The following is a 19,569-nucleotide window of genomic DNA, read 5'->3' as shown; positions in this document are numbered from 1 at the left end:
CCCCAGCCCGGGAAAGCGCGCTCGCGCTCGGCCCCGCCCCCCGGCGCGCCACTGCCTCCGCGCTAGGCCTTCTTGCACTTGCCCTTCTTCTCCCGCTGCTGGAACTTGCGCAGCCGCCTCGCCCACGTGTCCCGCCACTGGATCACCAGGCTGCTCTTGTCCGCCACGATGCCGCTCTGGTCGGGCGAGTCCTCCGCGTTGCCCAGGAGCAGGTACTTCTTGAGGGGCTTGATTTTGGGACACTTGCAGGCTATGTCCCGGGAGCGGATCCACAGGCTCTGGTCACCGCGGCGGATGCGGCTTGTGCCCTGCTTGTACACGGAGATGATGTTCACCGTGAACTTCCACCAGTCCCCTGCTTTGTCCGCCTTCAGGATATGGATCTGGACCGCTGCAAGGAAGCATAGTCGGGCTAGTGCACCACTGGCAAGTGCCACCTGGGCCCCCGACCCCACCGCCTGGTTCCTGTGACCACCCCCCCCTCAAGCCGAGGATGGGGCAGCCCACCTGATGGTGAAGACGAGACCCACAATTGGAAAGTGCCTGCACAGGCTACCCCACTGGGGAACACATGGTGGGTGCCTGAGGCTGAATCTGGAAGCCCACCTGCCATGCCTGGACCAGGGCTGCTGCTCCAACAAGCCTCACCCATGCCCGGCTTGAAGCTGCCACCCATCGATGCCTGTGGGCACCAGCCTCCTCTGTCCAGAAGGCCAGAGCAGCTTATAGGAACTGGCCACCTGTCCTCCAAGCCCTCTGGGCAGGGCCTGCTGCCCAGGACAGGTGTCTTCTGTGAGAGCAGTGGGGGCCCCTCCGCACAGGCTGGGTGGGAACCCCCCAACCTTCCTCCGCGGCCTTTCCAAAGGCTCTAGTTACTTAGCATCAAGCCTCAGGACCAGACACACAACCCTGCCCTGGACCCAATCTCAGAAAACCATAATGGGATCCCAGTGCCTGGTGGCAATGTGCCATGAACCTGTCCTTCCGGGGGCCAGAGTGCCCTTTCCAGGGTCCTTGTACAGTTCACCTCCCACCCCTGCCCAGCTGCCTCCCTCCCTCTGACCCTCTCCAGTTCCCCAGGCTATCCCCCCAATCCGAATTCTCTGCCAGTATTTCCTCGCCGGTACATGGGTTACCCCAGTGGCACCAGCACCGGAATCCCCTGGAGGGCCTGTCACACACACGTGGCCTCACCCCAGTTTCTGATTCTGTGGCTCCGGGCCGGGCCCCAGAGCATGCCTCCCACAAAATACCAGGTGGTGCTGACTCTGCTGCTGCAGGAAATACACTTGGAACTGTCAGGGCCCTAGTAAACATTAATAAATGTCCTTTCTGCACGATATTAGGTATCGTAAAAGGAGGAAGTGCTTTTTTAAGAAAAAGCGGTGGGGGTGGCAGAACTTGGTTCAAACGTGTTTGTGAAATTGTGGGTTAACCAAAGTCAAGAGGTTTCCTTACTGCGGGACTTTTCAGAGCCTTCAATCTACACATTGTGTGTGTGTGTGTGTGTGTGTGTGTGTGTGTGTGTGTGTACACTCATGTGTTGGGTTCCCAAACAACCATGATGGCAGACGTCTCTGGCTAGCGCACCTCAGGTTAGCAGAGCCCTATAGGGTCCAGCTGGGGAATCACTGGGGGGACACACAATCATTGCAGCAGATAAAGGGAGGGGTCTCTGTGCACTAACCCACCAAGGAAAACCTGGTCCTCTTCCCCACCCCCATGGCCAGAACAGGGGACGTCCCCCCTGCTGAGCCCACTGGCCACTCCCTGCACCCTTCACCTCTGCACCAGGCTGAAGACTGCCCTGGCGGGCGAGTGGGCTTGAGCCCTTCTGGAAAAGCAGCCGCAGATCACAGCTTAAGAAACTGAGTCACTGGCAGGTCCCGGCAGCCACGAGGACAGGTCCCCAGGGAATACAGATCAGTCACCCTCTGCCAACCTACATGTGGCCGGGCCAGCCTCTCTCAAGGTCTCTGGGACCTGCTCAGCCCCCTTCACCCCTGGGGGGCCCGTGCTCCCCTTCCATCCCCACGAACTCCATCCCGCCCATCCTTCTGGGGGCGAGGGAAGTGGCAGGTTTTTCCCATATTTTCATTTCAGCGGCTCCTGGGCATCCTGAACTTTGCACTCCAGTGTGAGGGTTCCAAAGAATGGCTGCCATGGCAACCGTTTCCATGTTTTCGTCACCAAGGGACTCCACACTCAGTGTGAACTCTGAGGCGGGGTGGGGAGCCCTCCAGCCTGCAGGAGTGGCTGAACTGTGTGTGCAGCCGGGGGTCACCGTGGCAACTGAGTGCCCCTCGCCTGAGCGACGGGGGTGGGGAGCCAGCATCCCTGGGAACCCCGGTTTCCTCTCCGTGGCACTGAGCTGAATATGCAATGAGCCTCCCTCAGGATGCCACTGTTCCCTATGTGGGAGGGCAGACCCCCACCGACCCCCACCGACCCCCGCCGGGCCCCGCCCCCGCCCGCGGAGGGGGGGACCCTGGAGAATGGGACTGTGATCCCAGGCACTGAGCGTCTGTAGGTGTTACAGGCTCAACTGTGTCTCCCAGATTCATATGCTGTAGCGCTAACCGCCCCCCACCCCACATGCGTCCCAAGACAAGCCCTTAACAGAGGAAATTATGACAAAGTTGGAGCGGGCCCTAATCCAGCATGACTGGTGTCCTCATGAGAAGAGGAGGTCAGGACACAGACGCGCAGCGGAAAGACCCCATAAGGACACAGCAGGCAGCCAAGGAGAGACGCCAACAGAGCCACCTTCCTGGCTCCCGGGCTCCGGGTCCCCAGAACCGCAAGACGATACATTTCCGTTGTTTAAGCTCAGTCTGCAGTACTGGGTGCCGGCAGCCCGGGTGAACTGTCCCAGCTGCGCTACGGAGAAGCCAGAGAGAGCAGGCCGGACAAGGTCAGGCCTTGGGCTGGCCCTCCAGGGACCCTTCCCACTCCCCGCAGCTGCAACAACATGCCCTTCGCAAAGCAGGTCTCGAGACCCCTGCCCCACTTTCCCTGGTCTGGGGGGGGGTCTCTCTCCCCTCAAGGAATTCCCTGGAACAATGGGCAGGGCACCCAGAGCAGCCAACCCATGCTGGCCGGGGACGGCGGGGATCCGCTTAACACTGAGGACCCAGCCCCGAGAATTCGGGGGCCAAAGCGGTGGGCACAGGTCCTCCTCCTCCCCACCCCCCCAGTAGCTCCAAGGCCTTGCAGTGGGACGACGCAGGCAGGGGCGGGTGGCCGGAGTATGCATGTGATTATCCTGGAAAACATCCACAGTTCCGCTGCCCTTGGCGACGCCTCCACACATTACACAGCCCACCAAGTATGAGCCGCACACGCAGCGCACGGGCCAAGTCCCTGCAGCGCACACACAGCTGAAAATATTCAAAATACACACTGAAACGGTGACCTCAGGCAGACCCGCTCCGCAGGCCCGGGAGCACACCCGGCACAGCCCAGCGCCAGGCCCGCTGGCCCTGCTGGCCAGGAGCCCGGAATGACCGGGGTCTCCTGGCCACCCCCCTCCCCCGCCCATCCCAGGACCCCGTTCCCTGAGGCTGTGCCCCTGACACCCACACGACGCTCACTCCCGGCCAGTTAGCCTCAGCCCTCCTGATGCCTAAGCCCGCGCCGCTGTCTGTGCGCCCAAGTCCTCACGTGACCCCAGCAAGGGCAGAATGTGGGGGATCAGGGGAGGGTCCCCATCCTGCCTTTAGGAACAAGAGAGACAGGGTTACCTCCGGAAAGGCAGGCCGTGAGATCAGCCTGGGACGCTAAGAAGCGGGCTGGGACCAGCCTGCGGGAAGAGGGACCTGGCCACAAAGCCACAGTGGTCCTTCTCGGAGGCAGATGCTGGCTGCCAGGGGGAGGTGGCCCCCAGGCTGCTGGTGCCTCGGGCCCCCGGCTGAGGCCATGCAACACTGCTCATGGGCCGGAGCCCCGCTCTGTGCACAGACAGAGGCAGGCATCGGGGTGTGGGAAGTGGAGCCCGCGGGCAGGGAGGGGTGAGATCGGCTCTGGAAGGTCCGAGTTGGGGCACCCGCGGGCTGCAGAGTGGGGAGGATGCCTCTGGAGAGGCAAGCAGAGAGCTCACAGGCTCCAGGGAGCGAGAAGCTGGCCCCTTGACGCCCCAGTCCTACAGGCCAGGCCACACTTGGTCTCCTGGCCTTGGCGTCCCAGACTTGCCCCATGTCTGCAGCCAGCCAAAGAGCTCCGTTAGCAAGGCTGCGAGCAAGGCGGACAGCGGGGTCACAGGAAGGACTTAGCAGCCACCAGAGCAGGGCTGGATGACTTGTCTTCTCTTCTAATTCAAGCCTGCTCCTGGGCAGGCAGGGGCACGAACCTCTCCATCCCGAGACTCCAAGGGGACCAGAGGGGGACTGAGGGCCAGGCCAGGCTCCTGGGCCAGAATCAGCAGTAAGAGCCTGGGTCAGGGTTGAGCTGGCGGGGAGCAGCCCTGGGGGTCCTCTGGGCTGCTGGGTGGGGCACCCCGTGCCCTTCTATAGGAGCAGACCTCTGCCATCCTCCCCAGAGCTCCCCCCAGGCCAGGGGATTCTCAGGCCCCCAGAAGCACTCTGAGGAGGGGAAGCTCCAGGCACTGCGCCCTCGCTGCCCTACAGCAGGCAGCCCTGCTCATCAGCCCAAACCTGCCTCCCCAGCTCCGGTCCTGGCCCAGGACCCTCACGGCCTGTCAGCTCTGGGCCCTCGGAGGGAGGAGCCAGCGTGGCAGGAAACAGCTCCAGGCAGCCTTATGTCCCTGCTTGCAGGTTTTTGGACCTCCTGCTGGCGTCAAAGCTCCCGGCCTGGGCCTGATTCTAGGAAAACTCTTTGCTCAGCAAAGGGCACATAGCTGTCGCCCATTCATCTGCTGGGGGAGGGGCTCTGGGGAAGGGGGTCCGAGGGAGAGGGGTTCTGGGGGGAGGGCCTTCAGCCATCTTCCACTACCCATAAGCCTTGAGCCCTGGGACACCTCTGCGGGGAGGCTTCCTGCTGCCTGGAGGTCTCCGGGATTTATGGGCTGCTCAGGGAGGGGCCCCAAGGGCTTCCCAGCAGCTGCCCCTCCCAGGGAGGCCTGGGTGGCCGGCCCCGGGCCTCCCCCCGCCCTGCCATACCTTCCTGTTGGGCCAGTCCAGCCAGGGAAGGCTTGTCACCCATCTGTCTCCAAGACAGCGGCCAGGACGAGTGGGGGAGGACACTAGCCCCACAGAAACCATTAAAACCATGCAGCCCCGTAAATCTCCTGGTACAGAGAGTGTGTCACGGGCCGCAGCTGCTTTTATAAAATGCAGCTCTGACCACATGTTTCCCAGGCCCCCGTGAAGGTAAGGGGCCGCCGAACACAGCCAAGTCTTGTTCTCAGAGATGCTGGCTGCCAGCGGGGGCCGGAGCAAGTGCACGGGGTCGGGGGCGCAGGGCATCTGGGCCGAGCCGACGCACCCAAGATGAGGTGTCACGGCCTCTTCCGTTAAATGAGGCGGTGAGCTGGAGGCTGGCTGTGGCCGGGGCAGGCCACCAGCTACTGCCACCAACAGGGGTCCTCGGGATTCCCAGGGCTGCCCCCTCCTGCCACACCCACACAAGCCCAAGGATGTGAAGGCTGCCTCAGTTTCCCCTGAGGTGCTGAGGCTCCATTCTAGGGAGAGGAGAGGGGTCAGGTGCCTGGAGCCATCTGACTGCACAGGGATCCCCGGGAATCAGAGAGCCAAAATCTGGCAGCCCTGGTCCCTGAGAAGTGGTCCCAGTCTGGCCCGGCCACCTGCACCCCCACCTCCCGCCCTCACATGAGAGAAGGGATCGGGGACCAGCCGCGCCCTGCATGGCGAGAGGCTCAGGCAGGAGAGTGGACCTGAGCACTGCCCGCCCAGTGGGGCCCCCTCTCCCAGGCAGGAGGAACCGGATAGCCACCCCGCCCCCGAGATGTGGCCAGAGCTCCGGAGGCACGGCAATGAGCACCACCCTGCCCAGTGCATCCATGGGGTCCTGACCTCCAAAGCAGGGCAAGGCAGGAGGGCCAACCTCCCCTCATATGGCCTCAGTCCAGGCCCCTCATCACCCCCTGGTCCCTCCGGGACCTGCGGCCTCCAGCAAGCCCCTCTGCAGGAGCAGGAGCTCAAAGGGCAGCTCTGTCGCCAGCTGGAGCCCTGGAGTGGGGGCATCCCTCCGCTACAGGCCCTGCACCTGCACACCGGGCACCCTCGGCACACCACACCCGGCTCCTACGTCACCCCATGCCCAAAGGATGCAACCCCCTTCCCCAGGAAAACTGGAAGCCGGGGCCTCGGGCCCTGAAATGGCAAGCAGGCAGGATCCAACACAACACCGGGGGCCTGGGGTGCTCCCGAGCCAGCCATGTTCACCGGGGGGAGTCGCGCAGGCGCTGTGAGTGCCTGGAAGGGTGCTCCCAGGCCCGCGCCCCACGCCCCGCCGCCTGCTCCGATCGCCAGTCCCCGCCGGGCCGTACACAGGCAGGTGTTGGAAGATGACAGCCCAGGCCTTGGGCAAGGAGCCCCAGGACCGTGACCCACGTGCTGGGGACCTCCATGCCAAAGGCACTAAGCCCAGTGGAGCGGCAGAGGGAGGACCACCAGAGCCACCCTACGGTGGGGAAACACCTATCTGAGCCGTGCACTGGTGTGGGCAGTGCTCGTGACCCTGGAGACGGGCCCCCAGTGAGCAGAAGATGAGGCCACCCTTCACAGGTGTCCCCATTCCCAACTGGGCCCCAGCAATCCAGGCACCTCGGACAGATCCCCGTTGCCACCCCTCCAACCTCCGCATCCCCATCTGTGAAATGGGAGGAGAGAGGAGACACCTTACACTAGCCAGCCTTCCCCACCTCCCCTCCTTCCTACAAAACGACGCTCAGAGGAGAGGAAACTGAGAAAAGAAAATGGAAGGAGCCCGCCCGGAGGCCCCTCTGGGGCTCCGCACCGTGCAGGCAGCTGCGGGAGGAGAGAGGGCAGCGGGGGGAGCCCCAGAGCTGGGGACTCCCTGGGGACAGAGGCACCCCGCTGGTAAGGGCAGCGCAGCCCCCTGCAGGATTAGGGGCTCCTCTGTCAAGCTGTCACTGGGGCCCATGGGCACACCCTGCCCAACCCGGTGGTCACTCGCATTCCTCGACCTCAGCCTAACTCACGTGGACGCCGCTCCGCATCTGGCCTCCATATGGGGCTGGCGCTCTGGGGGTGGGGGGAGCGGAGGTCACATCTGGCTGGGGAAATCGGAGGATCCCCAGGGGGCCGGTGACCTTCAGGGAAGGGTCAGGCGGCCTCTGCAACACCACGCCATGTGCTGCTGGCATCTGTGTCCTGCTCCCCGGAACAGCGGGCGACGCTTTGGGGGCCGGGGGTGACGTCTCCCAGCCTCAGCCAGGCTCCCTGCACAGCTCTTCCTTTGGGGACCGGCCCCCAAGGTGCTCCTCTAGCACATGTACCCACACCCAAGCCCCAAGGTCACAGCACGCGATAGACACAGGAACTGGGTTTCTAGGACGGGGTCGGCAACCTGTCCAGGCTCCGAACCGCAACCGACTGACCCTGATCCCAGACATAGCTACTGAAGTGAAGGTCAAGAAGGGGAAGGGGAAAGAGGGTTAAGAGGCGGAGATGCTGTCATTTGCCAAGAGGCTCCGTGTCCCTGGGGCTGGTCAGACACACAGAAGCCCGAGTTAGGAGACTCACCTCCAACCCATCTGATTTCCAGCCTGAGCAGCTCGACCAGAGCCAGGCTCGGCCACAATGTCCCCAGCGTCCCACCCCCAACATCACACACACACCCCTCCATGGCCAGCTTGGGCTCCCCTCCCATCATGGATCTGCCCATGACCTCCCTCCCCCACATGGCCATGGCCATCATCAGCACCCCCGTCCACCCCACACTGTCCATCACACCAACTCCATCACTCCAATAGTCACCCGCACACCATGGTGACCACTCCCGGTGGCTTCCCCAGCAGGATGTGTCTGGCTTAACCAGGAGTGGAGAGTCAAGGGTCCTGTGGCCAGCAAAGGTGAGGCTCAATGAGGTGTCCCATCCGGGGCCTGGCGAGATGGCTTCCATGCCCCCCAGAGGTCCCAGAGCACACTTGGGTGTGTTGATGCAAGTCAGAGGTCCACTGAGGTCCCAGGCCCTCTTCAAGCACGGCGCCCGAGAAAGCAGGCGTGCCTGGTTCCTCCCCACAGATGCCAACAGTGTCCCCTTCTGAACTGCACCTCAGAAATAATCCTTGCGGGATCTTAGAGGAGGAATACTGGACCCAAATCATCTTGTGAGAAGCATTTTGATTTTTCCATCTGGCGGTGCCAAAATGTCTTTCAACAAAAGGGGTGACTAATAAACATTTCTGGGAACGAATAATTTTTCCAAGAACTGGCAAAAGCGAGATGATCTCACCTTTCAGAATGTAAGCTGTCTGTCCACCCGGCCCCTGCCCCCCGCCTGTTTCCGCTTCTGCGCCCAACGCCTTTCTCCCTCTGCCTGGGAGCCTTGCTTTGCCCCGTGAGCAGCAGCTGCTGGGGCTCCCTCCTCCAGGAAGCCTTCCCAGAGAACGGGCCGTGCCCCGCTGGTGCCCGCCCCAGGCTGGACGATGCCTGCACGTCCACCTTGGGTGTTCTCACCTTCCCGACTGTAAGTTCCCTGAGGGCTCAGCCTTGGTCTCCTCCCCATCTGTGAGCTCAGTGCCCAGGTGCTCGTGGGTGTGCAAAGAGGAGCTGGCTGAGGGTTAGGGGCAGGACTTCCCAGGCTGTGGTGAACACGTGTACGCACACATGCACTCTCACACACTCACACGTGCGCACACACACCACGCTGTCAGAGCAGCACCCACACTCTCTCATGCACACTTACGGCACACCCACAGGCTGCCATACATATACACTCACACGTGCACACTCATGTCCACTCACACGCAACACATGTGCGCACCTCTGTGCACATTCACACAAGCACACCCACACATGCTATCACACAGACACATGCACACATGGGAACACACGCTGTTCATATACATACTTACATACCTACACTTGAACATCCACACGTGGTCACACGCACACATGGACACACAATGCTCACACACGGCCATACCTGCACATCCACACTTGCACACCCACATGCTGTCACACTTGTGCACACGAAAAGCACATTCACGGGAGCCCAATCATACACAGGAACACAACACTTGCACACCCATGCACTGTCACATACTCATGTGCACACTCACGGGAGCCCACTCACATACACATGCCCACACTCACACCTGCAAGAGCATACCTGCGCATGCACTCCCTTACATGCACTCACATGCTGTCACACAAGCGCTCACAATGCCGCCAGACATGCACGCTCACACTTGTGCACACACGCACACCCACATGCACACCCTCACATGCTGCCCCACAAGCACACTCATGCACTGTCCCACGTGCACCCTACATACTGTCACTCGAGGACACGCACACATACTAACACACACGTACTCACGTGTGCACACACACGCTTTCACACACTTGTGCGTGCTCACATACATGCCCACTCATACCACATACGTACACCAACATGTATGCTCACATTAAGCACATACACGCTCACATGCTATCACACACACACATGCTCACGCACTATCACACATGCACAGCCACACATGCTATCACACTCACACTTCCACATATACACGCACAGGCTCATATACTATCACATGAGCACACCTGCACTAGCACACCAACATGCTGTCACACACATGTGCACACTCACAGGAGCCCACTCACGCCCACACTTGCACAAGCACACAGCACACTCACAGGAACACACACACATCCTCATATTGTCACGTGAGCACACCTACATTTGCACACCCACATGCTGGTACACACTCATTGCGCACTCACAGGAACCCACTCACGCCCACACACTTGTGCACACATGCACGCACACACGTGAGCACAGTCACACACGCATATCTGCACATGAGCACACTCATGCTGTCACACATGCGCACACACATGCAGTACCACAGTGCACACATGCTGTCACATGTGTGTACACGCGGTGTCACACGCGCACCCGCACACCAAGCCCCGCCCAGGCGAGGTGGTCCCGAGGACCCGCAGGGAGGCTAAGACACCGGAAGATAGGAAGATACGGATACTGGAAACTGTCTTCCGGCAACCACGCCCCTCTCCGAGCTGCCCGCGTTCTCAAGCACCCGCAGGGTGAGCCAGATCCCCCTAGAGGGCGACAGAGGGCTGGGGTGGCCCCAGGAGAGGTCACCACGCACCCCTGCCCCGAGGACCCAGCGCCTGGCACCTTGTCCTGATCCGGTCTCCTCTCAAAGGGTGTCATGTCCCCTTGGTGACACCGACATTTGACAGACTTGGGACCTGAGGCCTGGGCTGCAAGCCTCCTGTCCAAGTCCCACAGCAAGTCAGGGACCTGTGCCCCCAGACCCTGGGCCGCTGCCCCCTCCCAAGTCGTGGGCTCTGTCTGGATGTGAGAAGCGTGGCTGGAGGCCCTGAGGCCCGCCCCCGCCCCCACGCCTTCCTGCCTTGCGTGGCGCCCCCCCCCCACCCACGCGGGGTCCCCTTGCATCAGGAACGTGCCTGGGACGACACGGGACAAGACAGCACATCCCAAGCCGGCCACCGGTCATTTCTCACTGCCCTGCTCCCCCCGGCCTTCTGTCCATTGCCCGGGTCAGTGGGGCCCCAGGTCCATGACCTCTGGCACGAAGGAGCTGGTCTGGGGCCTGCTGGTCACCTGGGGGTGGGGGGGCGGCAAGCCCAAGGTACTAATTAGCAGCTTCTGGAACACCAGCACAGGCTGTAAGCGAAGGAAACGTGTTTTCTAATTGGCTCCCTGCCGGGTGTCAGTCAGAGAGCAGGGAGGGAGCCCGCGGCCGCTCAGAGACCCCTTCCCCCGTCCTCCTGGGCCTGGGCCGCCTCGCCTCGCCTAGCCGCCCGTCCCCAGGCCGGGTCCCTCCTGCTCCTCGTGCCCCTGGGCTGGCCCAGGCCCGCCCCTGGGAGGGGAGGGGCAACCCCACTCACGTTATCTGGGGGCCACAGCCCCTGCAGAATACAGGGAAGATTCTCTACAAAGCTTGCAATCCGGTTATGAGACCGCTGGCTCTCTGCGCCTGGGGGGACAGCCCGCGCTTGTCCCCAGGCCTGGGACCACGACGGAACCCTTGGGCCTCCAGCCTGAGCCCTCATCCCTCAGAAGACCACTGGGATGCCCTGGAAGCATGCGCCCAGAGGGGAGGACGGGCCCTACCTGGGGCCCCTGCTTGTGCTGTCACCGGGACTCAGAGGCGGCTCCCGGCCCAGCTCCTTTACCTTTAATCCATCTCAAAGTCTGTTATTTTCTGGCGGAAGGCAGAGGCGTTTGGGGGAAGGTACTGTGGGCCCCAGAAGGTCTGGAATGGAGACCCTAATGGCCTGATCACTTCTGAGCCAGGTGGACTGGGGGGCGGAGTGCAGCCGGGTCACTGGGACTGTGCTCTGGGCTCCAGGGTGGGGTGTGCACGCATGTGTGTGGGTGTGTGAACACACACTCACGCGGAGGAGAATGAGCTAGTCTTAGGAATTCTCAAAATTCCTGTGGGCCTCCTTGTTCACTTCATTATGCTAAAAGATCCCGCCCACCATCCTTATTGAAGAGGAAAAAAAAACCTTGCATTTGATTCAAATGGCTGACCCAGGTAAGACCCAGGTAAGACCCGGGATGGGGCACCTGGGGGGCTCAGTCAGTTAAGCCTCTGACTCCAGCTCAGGTCATGATCTCAGAGTTCGTGAGTTCAAGCCCCGCATTGGGCTCTGTGCTGACTGCTCAGAGCCTGGAGCCTGCTTCGGATTCTGTGTCCCTCTCTCTCTGCCCCTCCCCTGCTCATACTCTGTCTCTCTCCATTTCTCAAAAATAGATAAACATTAAAAATAATAATAATAATAAAAGACCCACTTAAGACCTAGCTGGATGCCCTTGGGGTCAGGAAGGAACAGACCAAGGTTGTCTTCCACCTGCTCTTCCTCCCTCCCGTTCCCTCCTGCCCAGCTGCCCGCCGACTAGCAGAGGGGCGCAGAGGTTGCCCCTCCCTGGAAGCCCGTCAGGCACCCTCCCTGCACTGGCCGCTTGCAGACACAGCCGGCAGGTGCACCGCCTTCACGCTGCACACAAGGAAACTGAGGCTCAGAGGAGCAAGCGACGCGGCGCGGGTCCCACAGGAGGACTGGGGGTAGACCTGGAAACCCGGACAGAAGTGAGAAGCCAGAGCAGGGCTGGGGTGGGAGGGGGATGACAGGGCTGCCGAGGCCTTGGGTGGGGAACTTGCCTCTGGGGGGCCAATTGCAGAGGCACAGACGGGACCCGGCAACCCACAGGGAATGGGGAGGCGGTGGCCAGGGGTGGGCATAGTGGACTGTCCTCGGCCAGGAAGAGGAGGTCCAGCCTCCGCCCAAAACAGCCGGGCCCACCAGCTCTGGGGGGAGGGCCGGACAGTGGAAGGCACCAGGCCTGGGCTCAGGGGCTCTGGGCCTGCATCCAGGCTCCAGTGACCTCCCGGCCAGGTGACAGGGGCCTTGGCCCCATCTCTGTGCAGGTCCTTCCCCAGCCCAGCCTGCAGACCCTCTCGGGACTTCTGTTGGCCAGGCAGGCTCTGAATTGCCCCCCAGCTCATTGCACACATCTGCCCCGGGGGCCTTGGGGGCTCCCTCACCTCCTGCAGGCTCCCCACCGGCTTCCCCCAACCATGACCACCAACCAAAGTCAGGCCTTGACCCTGCATCACGTGGTGTGCAGCCAGCCCAGGCCTCGGGCTAGCACTGAGGCTCTCAGGGGTGCGGGGAGGATGCTGTGTAGTGAGTGCGGGGCCGGGTCACCCCTTCTCGGTGAAGGGGGCCTGAGGGCTCTGGGGGGGAGGGGGCCGTCAGCCCCAAAGCACCCGGCCACAACACCTCTTCAGCACCCCAGCGGCTGCGTTCCAAGTTCAGACACATCAGACTTGGCCGCGCACCCTTCACCCGGCAGATTCCCAAGCCCACCTTAGCCTTGCAGAGTCAGCCTTTGGAAAGAACTTCAGAGATACAAGTTCTAGGGGCGCCTGGGGGGCTCCGTCCGTTAAGCACCAACTCCTGATCTCGGCTCAAGTCACGATCTCAGGTTGTGAATTCAAGCCCTGCATGGGGCTCTCAGTGCAGAGCCCTCTTGGGATTCTCCCTCTCTCTCTGATCCTGCCCCACTCTCTCTCTCTCAAAATAAATACACGTTTTAAAAAAAGGAGTATGAGTTTTGAACCCATGGAGCCCCCACCCCTTTTCCTGAAGAACCTCCCTTTGAGCAACGGACGCACATAGCATGGATGAGGCATCTGAGACCAGACAGGTAACGTGACTAGTCTGCGGCCACACAGCTCTATCCCCCCTTCTCCAGGGCGGACTGAAGCCAGAGGCTAGCCCGGGGAGTCCCAGCCGCCGGGGGAGCCCCACTGGCCTGGACGCCAATCCCAGCCCTCGCACCCCGCGGCCCCTCGCGCCCCTCGCCTCCGAGGACCAAAGCGGAAGAGGGGGCAAGCTCCCTGGACGTCGGATCCCGCCAGCCGGGTCCCTGGCCAGTCACGGGGACTCGGCGGCCAGCCGCGCAGCCAGGGCCACCTGCGCCGGGGCCCCGCTCCCGGCTGGTCCCGCGGCCCTGCCGTCCCCCCCAGACCAGGGACACACACTCACCATAGTCCTTCCTGCAGTACTTTTTCATGTTAATCTTCAGCCTCCCTTTCGAGGCCTTGCAGTAGGAATCACAGTCTGCAGGAGAGAACAGACAAAACCTAATTAGGCGGCCTTGAATAGGCTGCAGGCCGAGTGGGAGGCCGGCCTCCCCACAGACCCAGGGGCCTGTGATGCCCTCGGGCCTGGCGAGCAGGCCGGCCATTCAGGGCAGGCCTGGCCTTCTAAAGAGGCTCCTGGGACAAAGGGCCCCCGGCCGACTCCCCCCGCTCGGGCCTGACGAATCCCTCCTCCGCCCCCTGCAGCCCCCCTTGGCCTCTGTGAGGGATGCGGGGGGCTCTGTATTGTGCCACCCAGGGCTTCTGAGCGCCACACGGATTCCCCAGACCCTGTTCTTAAGACACAACTGGAGCCTGATTAAAGCCGATAGAGGCCTCATTGTCACCCCGTGCCCTGGGCCTGTGTCAGGCGCTGGCTTTCATGGCGTGGAGCCTCTGGCTGGGGTCAAGCCCCAACAAAAGAGGTCACGGAGGAAATTAGCAGCCCATGAAGCATTAGAAAGCCCCTTTGGTGCCCACTCCACTGGAGTGTGCAAATAGAATGCTCCACGGAGAAGAGTTCAGTTCTAATGGGCCCTACTGCTGAGAGCCAGGGCTGCCGGGCCTGCGTCCGCCGGGTATCACTTCGGGGGGCTTCCCGGGGCCGCAGTGCGAGCCCGGCGGGATGTGCGGGGCCCGGGGCCTGCCAAGATCGGGCCTCTGTCCACCCGAAGCAAACCTCCAGCCTCGGCCCAACCACGCCCTCTCCCCGCCAGCAAACCCTGCTCTGGCGAAGCAATTCCTTTGCTAGGTCCCAGTGTGACACCCACATTAGCACAGCACAGAGGGAGGGGCCCAAGGAGTCACTCCGCCCGCCCTGCACCACCGCCTGACACGCTGGTCTCGCTCAGTCCTTACAGTCAGTCTTTGACACGTGGGTGATATTCCTATGCTGTGGACAAGAAACCCAGGCCTGGGGCACCTGGGGGGCTGAGTCGGTTAAGCATTTGACATCGGTTCAGGTCAGATCTCACAGTTCATGGGTTCAAGCCCCGCGTCAGGCTCTGTGCTGACAGTTCAGAGCCTGGAGCCTGCTTCGGATTCTGTGTCTCCCTCTCTCTCTGACCCTCCCCTGCTTGTGCTGTCTCTGTCTCTCAAAAATAACTTTTAAAAAATTTAAAAAAAAAAAAGAAAAGAAACCCAGGACCACGCACCCAGTGCATCTCGGGGACCTGGTGCCCAGGCTGGGCCTTGAACTCAGACCCGAGACACTGCACAATTATCACACGTGGTTATGCCTTGCTGCGTCTCCATGAACACCACTGGAGTCCCTCAAATGTGGGCCATTATGCTCAGAGCTAGGGACATGCAGACCGCTGGTGGGACGGGGCCTGGGCTAGAGGCAGACACGTGCAGGGCAGTGACAGACACGCACACAGAGGGGACCGCCCACGAACACACATAGTCCCTCACGCAGCAGGGGGGAACTCCAAAGCCAAGGTGGGGTAAGCGATGGTTTGGGTGGCGCCCAGGACAAAGCCAGAGCGGCGAGACAGGCCTCCCAGTGCGTCTGCCCCCTCTCCCCACATCATGGCCTCGAGAGGCACAAGAGAATATTCGGAGATTTCCTGAAATTTCCCGAGATTTCGCTAAAGTCAGCCTCTGGTCCTGTGGGAGGTGGATGCCCCCTTTCAGGTTCTGGAATTCACTGACTATGCCTCAGCTGAAGTAAAAACAGCTCCATGCCACTGCCCTGGGGCCACAGGTCTGGCCGCCCCCTCCTGCCTCCTGAGCCAGCTTCCTGGGGCATCAGGCTAGGAACCCATCTTGGGAAATGGGGCAGAAAAGCAGCCCCTCCTCTTGCCCTGTGGTCTGAGCCCCTGGACCTGCCCATGCGCCAGGAGGCCCCGCCCAAGGGCACTGCCAGCTACAGTGCTGGCTAGCGGGTAACCGCAGCAAGGACCTCTCGGGACGCAGGGGCTGGACTGTGCAGAGCTTGCATTCTTTGGCCAAGCCCGGGAGGTCAATGTGAGGTGATGGTGGCCGAACGCACACATCAGGGGCACCGGCACCACAATGCACTTCGCCCGTGGGAACGGCTGCTCTTGGCCACATCCCTGCCAGCTCAGGGACAGATGACGCTCACAGCAAAGCCACCACCGCAGCTGAACCCAGGTTGTGTGCAAGTCCCTGTGGTCCTGAGCGAGCTGGCCCAAGTCCCTCCCTGCCCTCTCCACTTCGGCCAGCGAATTGGAACAGGAGCAGGGCTGGGTGACCTCATTCCTGGGGCAGCCTTGAATCCACTCTCCCAGCTTCCTTGTTATTTTTACGAAGGTCCAACAGTCCCGGGGGCAGGAAATACCCCACCCCTGCCTCCCCCTGCACCGGGTCCAGACACACCCACTCCGTCTCAGCCCCTGGAGCACCAGCCCAGGCAGCAGTGCTAGAATCACCTGAAAGGCAGGAAACCAGGGCTCAGGAAGGTTCCAGAACACCCGCCTCAAGTCAGTTCCGCACCGTGGGGCTGAAGAGACGGTGGCCGGACCACACCCCTCGCTCCCTCCCTTCCCTGCTGGGGACACCTACAGCGCTTCCTTCCAGTGCCAAGCATGCAGCTGGGACAGAAACCGTCTTAGAGCCTGTGGCCTCCATCGCTGCCTAATGAGACCCACTTGACAAGCCTCGGTGGCCGCCATGATTGTCAAGAGGTCGCACCTCCATGGCAGCCCCTCGATGTTACCCAGGACGCATGTGGCAGGGCCCTCCACCCTGACAATCAGCCCCGAGTCAGAGATAAGGAGGGCTGGCCGGGAAACTCCCCCTCCTCACGCCCCAGTTCTGGGTGGAATGACCCAGACACGTTAAAAAACACAGTTTGAGTCCCGCCCCCGAGACATTCTGATTTCACTGGTTTAGGGGGCATGTCCTGACTTTTTAAAAAGTATTTATTTATTTATTTATTTATTTAAGAGAGCGAGAGAGCCAAGAAGGGGCAGAAAGAGGAGAGAGGGAGAATCCCAAGCAGGCTCCTAGCTGTCAATTCAGAGCCCAGGGTGGGGCTTGACCTCATGAACTGTGAGATCATGACCTGAGCCAAAATCAAGAGTTGGGTGCTTAGCCAACTAAGCCTCCTAGGTACCCCGGCAAGTCCTGATTTTTAATTTTTTAAGGTTTGTTTTATTTTTGAGAGACAGAGCACAAAAGGGGGGAGGGGTAGAGAGAGAGAGACACACACAGAATCCGAAGGAGGCTTCAGGCTCTGAGCCCTCAGCCCAATACTGGGCTCCAACCCACGAATACACCGTGAGATCATGACCTGAGCCAAAGTCGGACCTTTACCCGACTGGGCCACCCAGGCGCCACTGTCCTAATTTTTAAAGTTCCAGGTGAGTCTGATATGCAGCCAGAGCCCTAGGAACCACTCTTGGAACCAAATATAGCTGTGGGAGGCAGGGACACGGTGCCCAGGGCACCCAGACTGGCAGAGGAAAGGCCCAGAGACATGGCTGTTGATTCGAAGTGGGTGGCGCTCCCAGAGAACGCCAAGTGCCTGCTCTTGCCAGGCACTGGTAGGCATTCATAGCTGTCGTTGCTTTCATTTTGGTGTGTGAGTGGCAGGGTGAGTGCAGGGGGGGCGGGGGCGGGGGTCCTGTGTCTTCCCTTTCGGTCCATCAGAAACACTTTTTTTTTAATTTTTAAAAAATTTGTTATTTTTGAGAGATAGAGAACATACGTGTGAGCGGGGAAGGGGTTGAGAGAGAAGTGGACAGAGGATCTGAAGCAGGCTCTGTGCTGTCCGCAGGGAGCCCGACGCGGGGCTTGAACTCACAAACCACGAGCTGAAGCCAGCCGCTTTACTGACTGAGCCACCTGGGTGAAACCACCCCTCAGAAACACGTCTCAGGTCCGTGTGCCTGTTGTCGCAAAATCTCCCCAACCCCCTTCAGAGGTGCTGATTCCAATCTGGTTGTGGGCTAAGAATGCAGAGACCCAGACAGAAGTGTCCAGAATGAGGGAAACGGAAGCGCTCTCCTCTGGGTAAAGTGAGCGACGTCCAGAACCCGGGCACCGTGGCAGCTAATGGCTACTCGCACGCCCTGCGTCTGGGTTGTATTCCAGAGAACTGAGGTCACGGGCAAGGGGTCCCTGGGTAGGGAAAACGTTCCTGCACTTCCTTCTCTGATCAACTACACACAGAGCCCCGGAGCCTGCTTCAGGACGGACAAACTTTTACACGCAGCCCCAACGCCTTCAGAATGGCGCATCTACTTGGCAGGCACCCATGGAGCCTCTCCTTGTTTTGTTCCAAAGTAGCTCTAAAGAGGATGAGGAAAAAGAAAAGAAAAGAAAATTCACACGAATGCCAAAAACCAAACTGATAGATGACCCAATGTTGGAGTCTGGGAGCAATCTCTATTAATTAAAGGCAGATGGTGGGGAAACAAGCAAAACGTGTCCCAGGTTTTACCTCAAGATGCAGCCTTTTGTCTGACGAGCAGCTGAAAAAAGAGAGGACGCAGAGGCGAAACCACCAGAAGACAAAGGGGCAGGAAGTGGGTGGGGGATTGGCAGTGGGGCCCTCCTCCAGGGAGAGGGATTTTTTTTTCTAATGTTTTATTTACTTTTGAGAGAGAGAGCACACAAGCAGGGGGAGAGCAGAGAGAAGGGGAGAGAATCCCAAGCACACTCCGTTCCTTAAGCAAAGAGCCCCATGTGGGGCTTGAACTCTCGAACCTGTGAGATCATGACCTGAGCCAACATCAAGAGTGAGCCGCCCAAACTGACTGAGCCACCCAGGAGCCTCTGAGCTTGCATTTTTATCAAGGTCACAAGTGCAGAGAATGAGGAGACCAGGCAGTGTAGACAGAAGGATACCATCTCTACAGAGCAAAAGCGAGTGGAGGGAAAACCTGGTGGGACCCGGGGACTGGGGACAGAGCTGCATGTAGGGCCCCTGCCATCTGGCTTTGAGCTGAGATGGAAATCCAGCTGTCACACCAGCAGAGGGATCTGCGACTTTTTCCTTTTCGCAAAGTGCCAAACAGCAAATATTTTAGGCTTTGCAGGCCATTCGGACTCTATCACACGGGTTCAAACCCCGTTGCCACGGCTCGGAAACAGCCACAGACCACATGTAACTGTGTGGGCATGGCAGGCTAAAGACACCACCTCAGTGCAGTTAAGGAAGAAAACTGTAAGGGAAGACTACTCTCAGCCGAAGAGGTTGTCACGTACGACAGTACAGAGTGTGACACAGGAGAGAGAGAACAGCCGGGAAACCTGGAACCAAGGCCGAAACCTAAAATCTCAGTAGCACCATTAAAACCCACTTTGGCGTTGGTGAGATCGAGCCCCATGTCAGACTCTGTGCTGACATCATGGAGCCTGCTTGGGATTCTCTCTCTTCCTCTCACTGTCTGCCCTTCCCCTGCTTGTGCTCTAAATAAACAAACACTAAAAACTCTGAGTTGTAAGTAGTAAAAAGAAATGATACTGGAAAAACCGGATTCCAACACTCAGAATAAACTGGAGAAACTCGCAAATTCTAGAGAAAAAGAATAAAGACACAGAAACTACAAAAGAGAAAGTGGTAAGGATAGAAGAGAGACTGGAAATGCAGCAGAAGTCAAGTAAAATAGAAACAAGAATCAAAGATCGACTTGAGCTAAAGGCAGACCTACATACACACAGAAAGAAGGTTCACAGACTTTTTGGAAAAACATCAAGGAAGAGAGACTAACACCCAGACATGTCTTTGGCCAAATACGAAATACCAGGATAAGAAAAAATTCTATATGGATGAAAAACCAACAACAAGT

At 60.0% G+C, this 19,569-nt stretch overlaps 1 protein-coding gene across 1 annotated transcript in view; it reads right to left on the bottom strand.

Annotated features, from left to right (window-relative positions):
- Window positions 1–7: 7 nt before the first annotated feature.
- NTN1 (netrin 1) overlaps window positions 8–19,569 on the bottom strand; it is a 59,385-nt gene continuing 39,823 nt past the window's right edge. Inside the window, exons 5-6 of the mRNA XM_029928817.1 lie at window positions 13,716–13,790; window positions 8–391 (exon numbers count right to left, since the gene is read on the bottom strand). Coding sequence (XP_029784677.1) covers window positions 63–391; window positions 13,716–13,790 — 404 coding nt within the window. The 3' untranslated portion in view covers window positions 8–62. The remainder of the gene's footprint in view (window positions 392–13,715; window positions 13,791–19,569) is intronic.

Source organism: Suricata suricatta, chromosome 17 (assembly GCF_006229205.1).
Source record: "Suricata suricatta isolate VVHF042 chromosome 17, meerkat_22Aug2017_6uvM2_HiC, whole genome shotgun sequence".
NCBI classification, from domain to species: domain Eukaryota; kingdom Metazoa; phylum Chordata; class Mammalia; order Carnivora; family Herpestidae; genus Suricata; species Suricata suricatta.
Note: the sequence above shows the minus strand (reverse complement) of the source record. Positions and strands in the feature narration are given on the sequence as shown.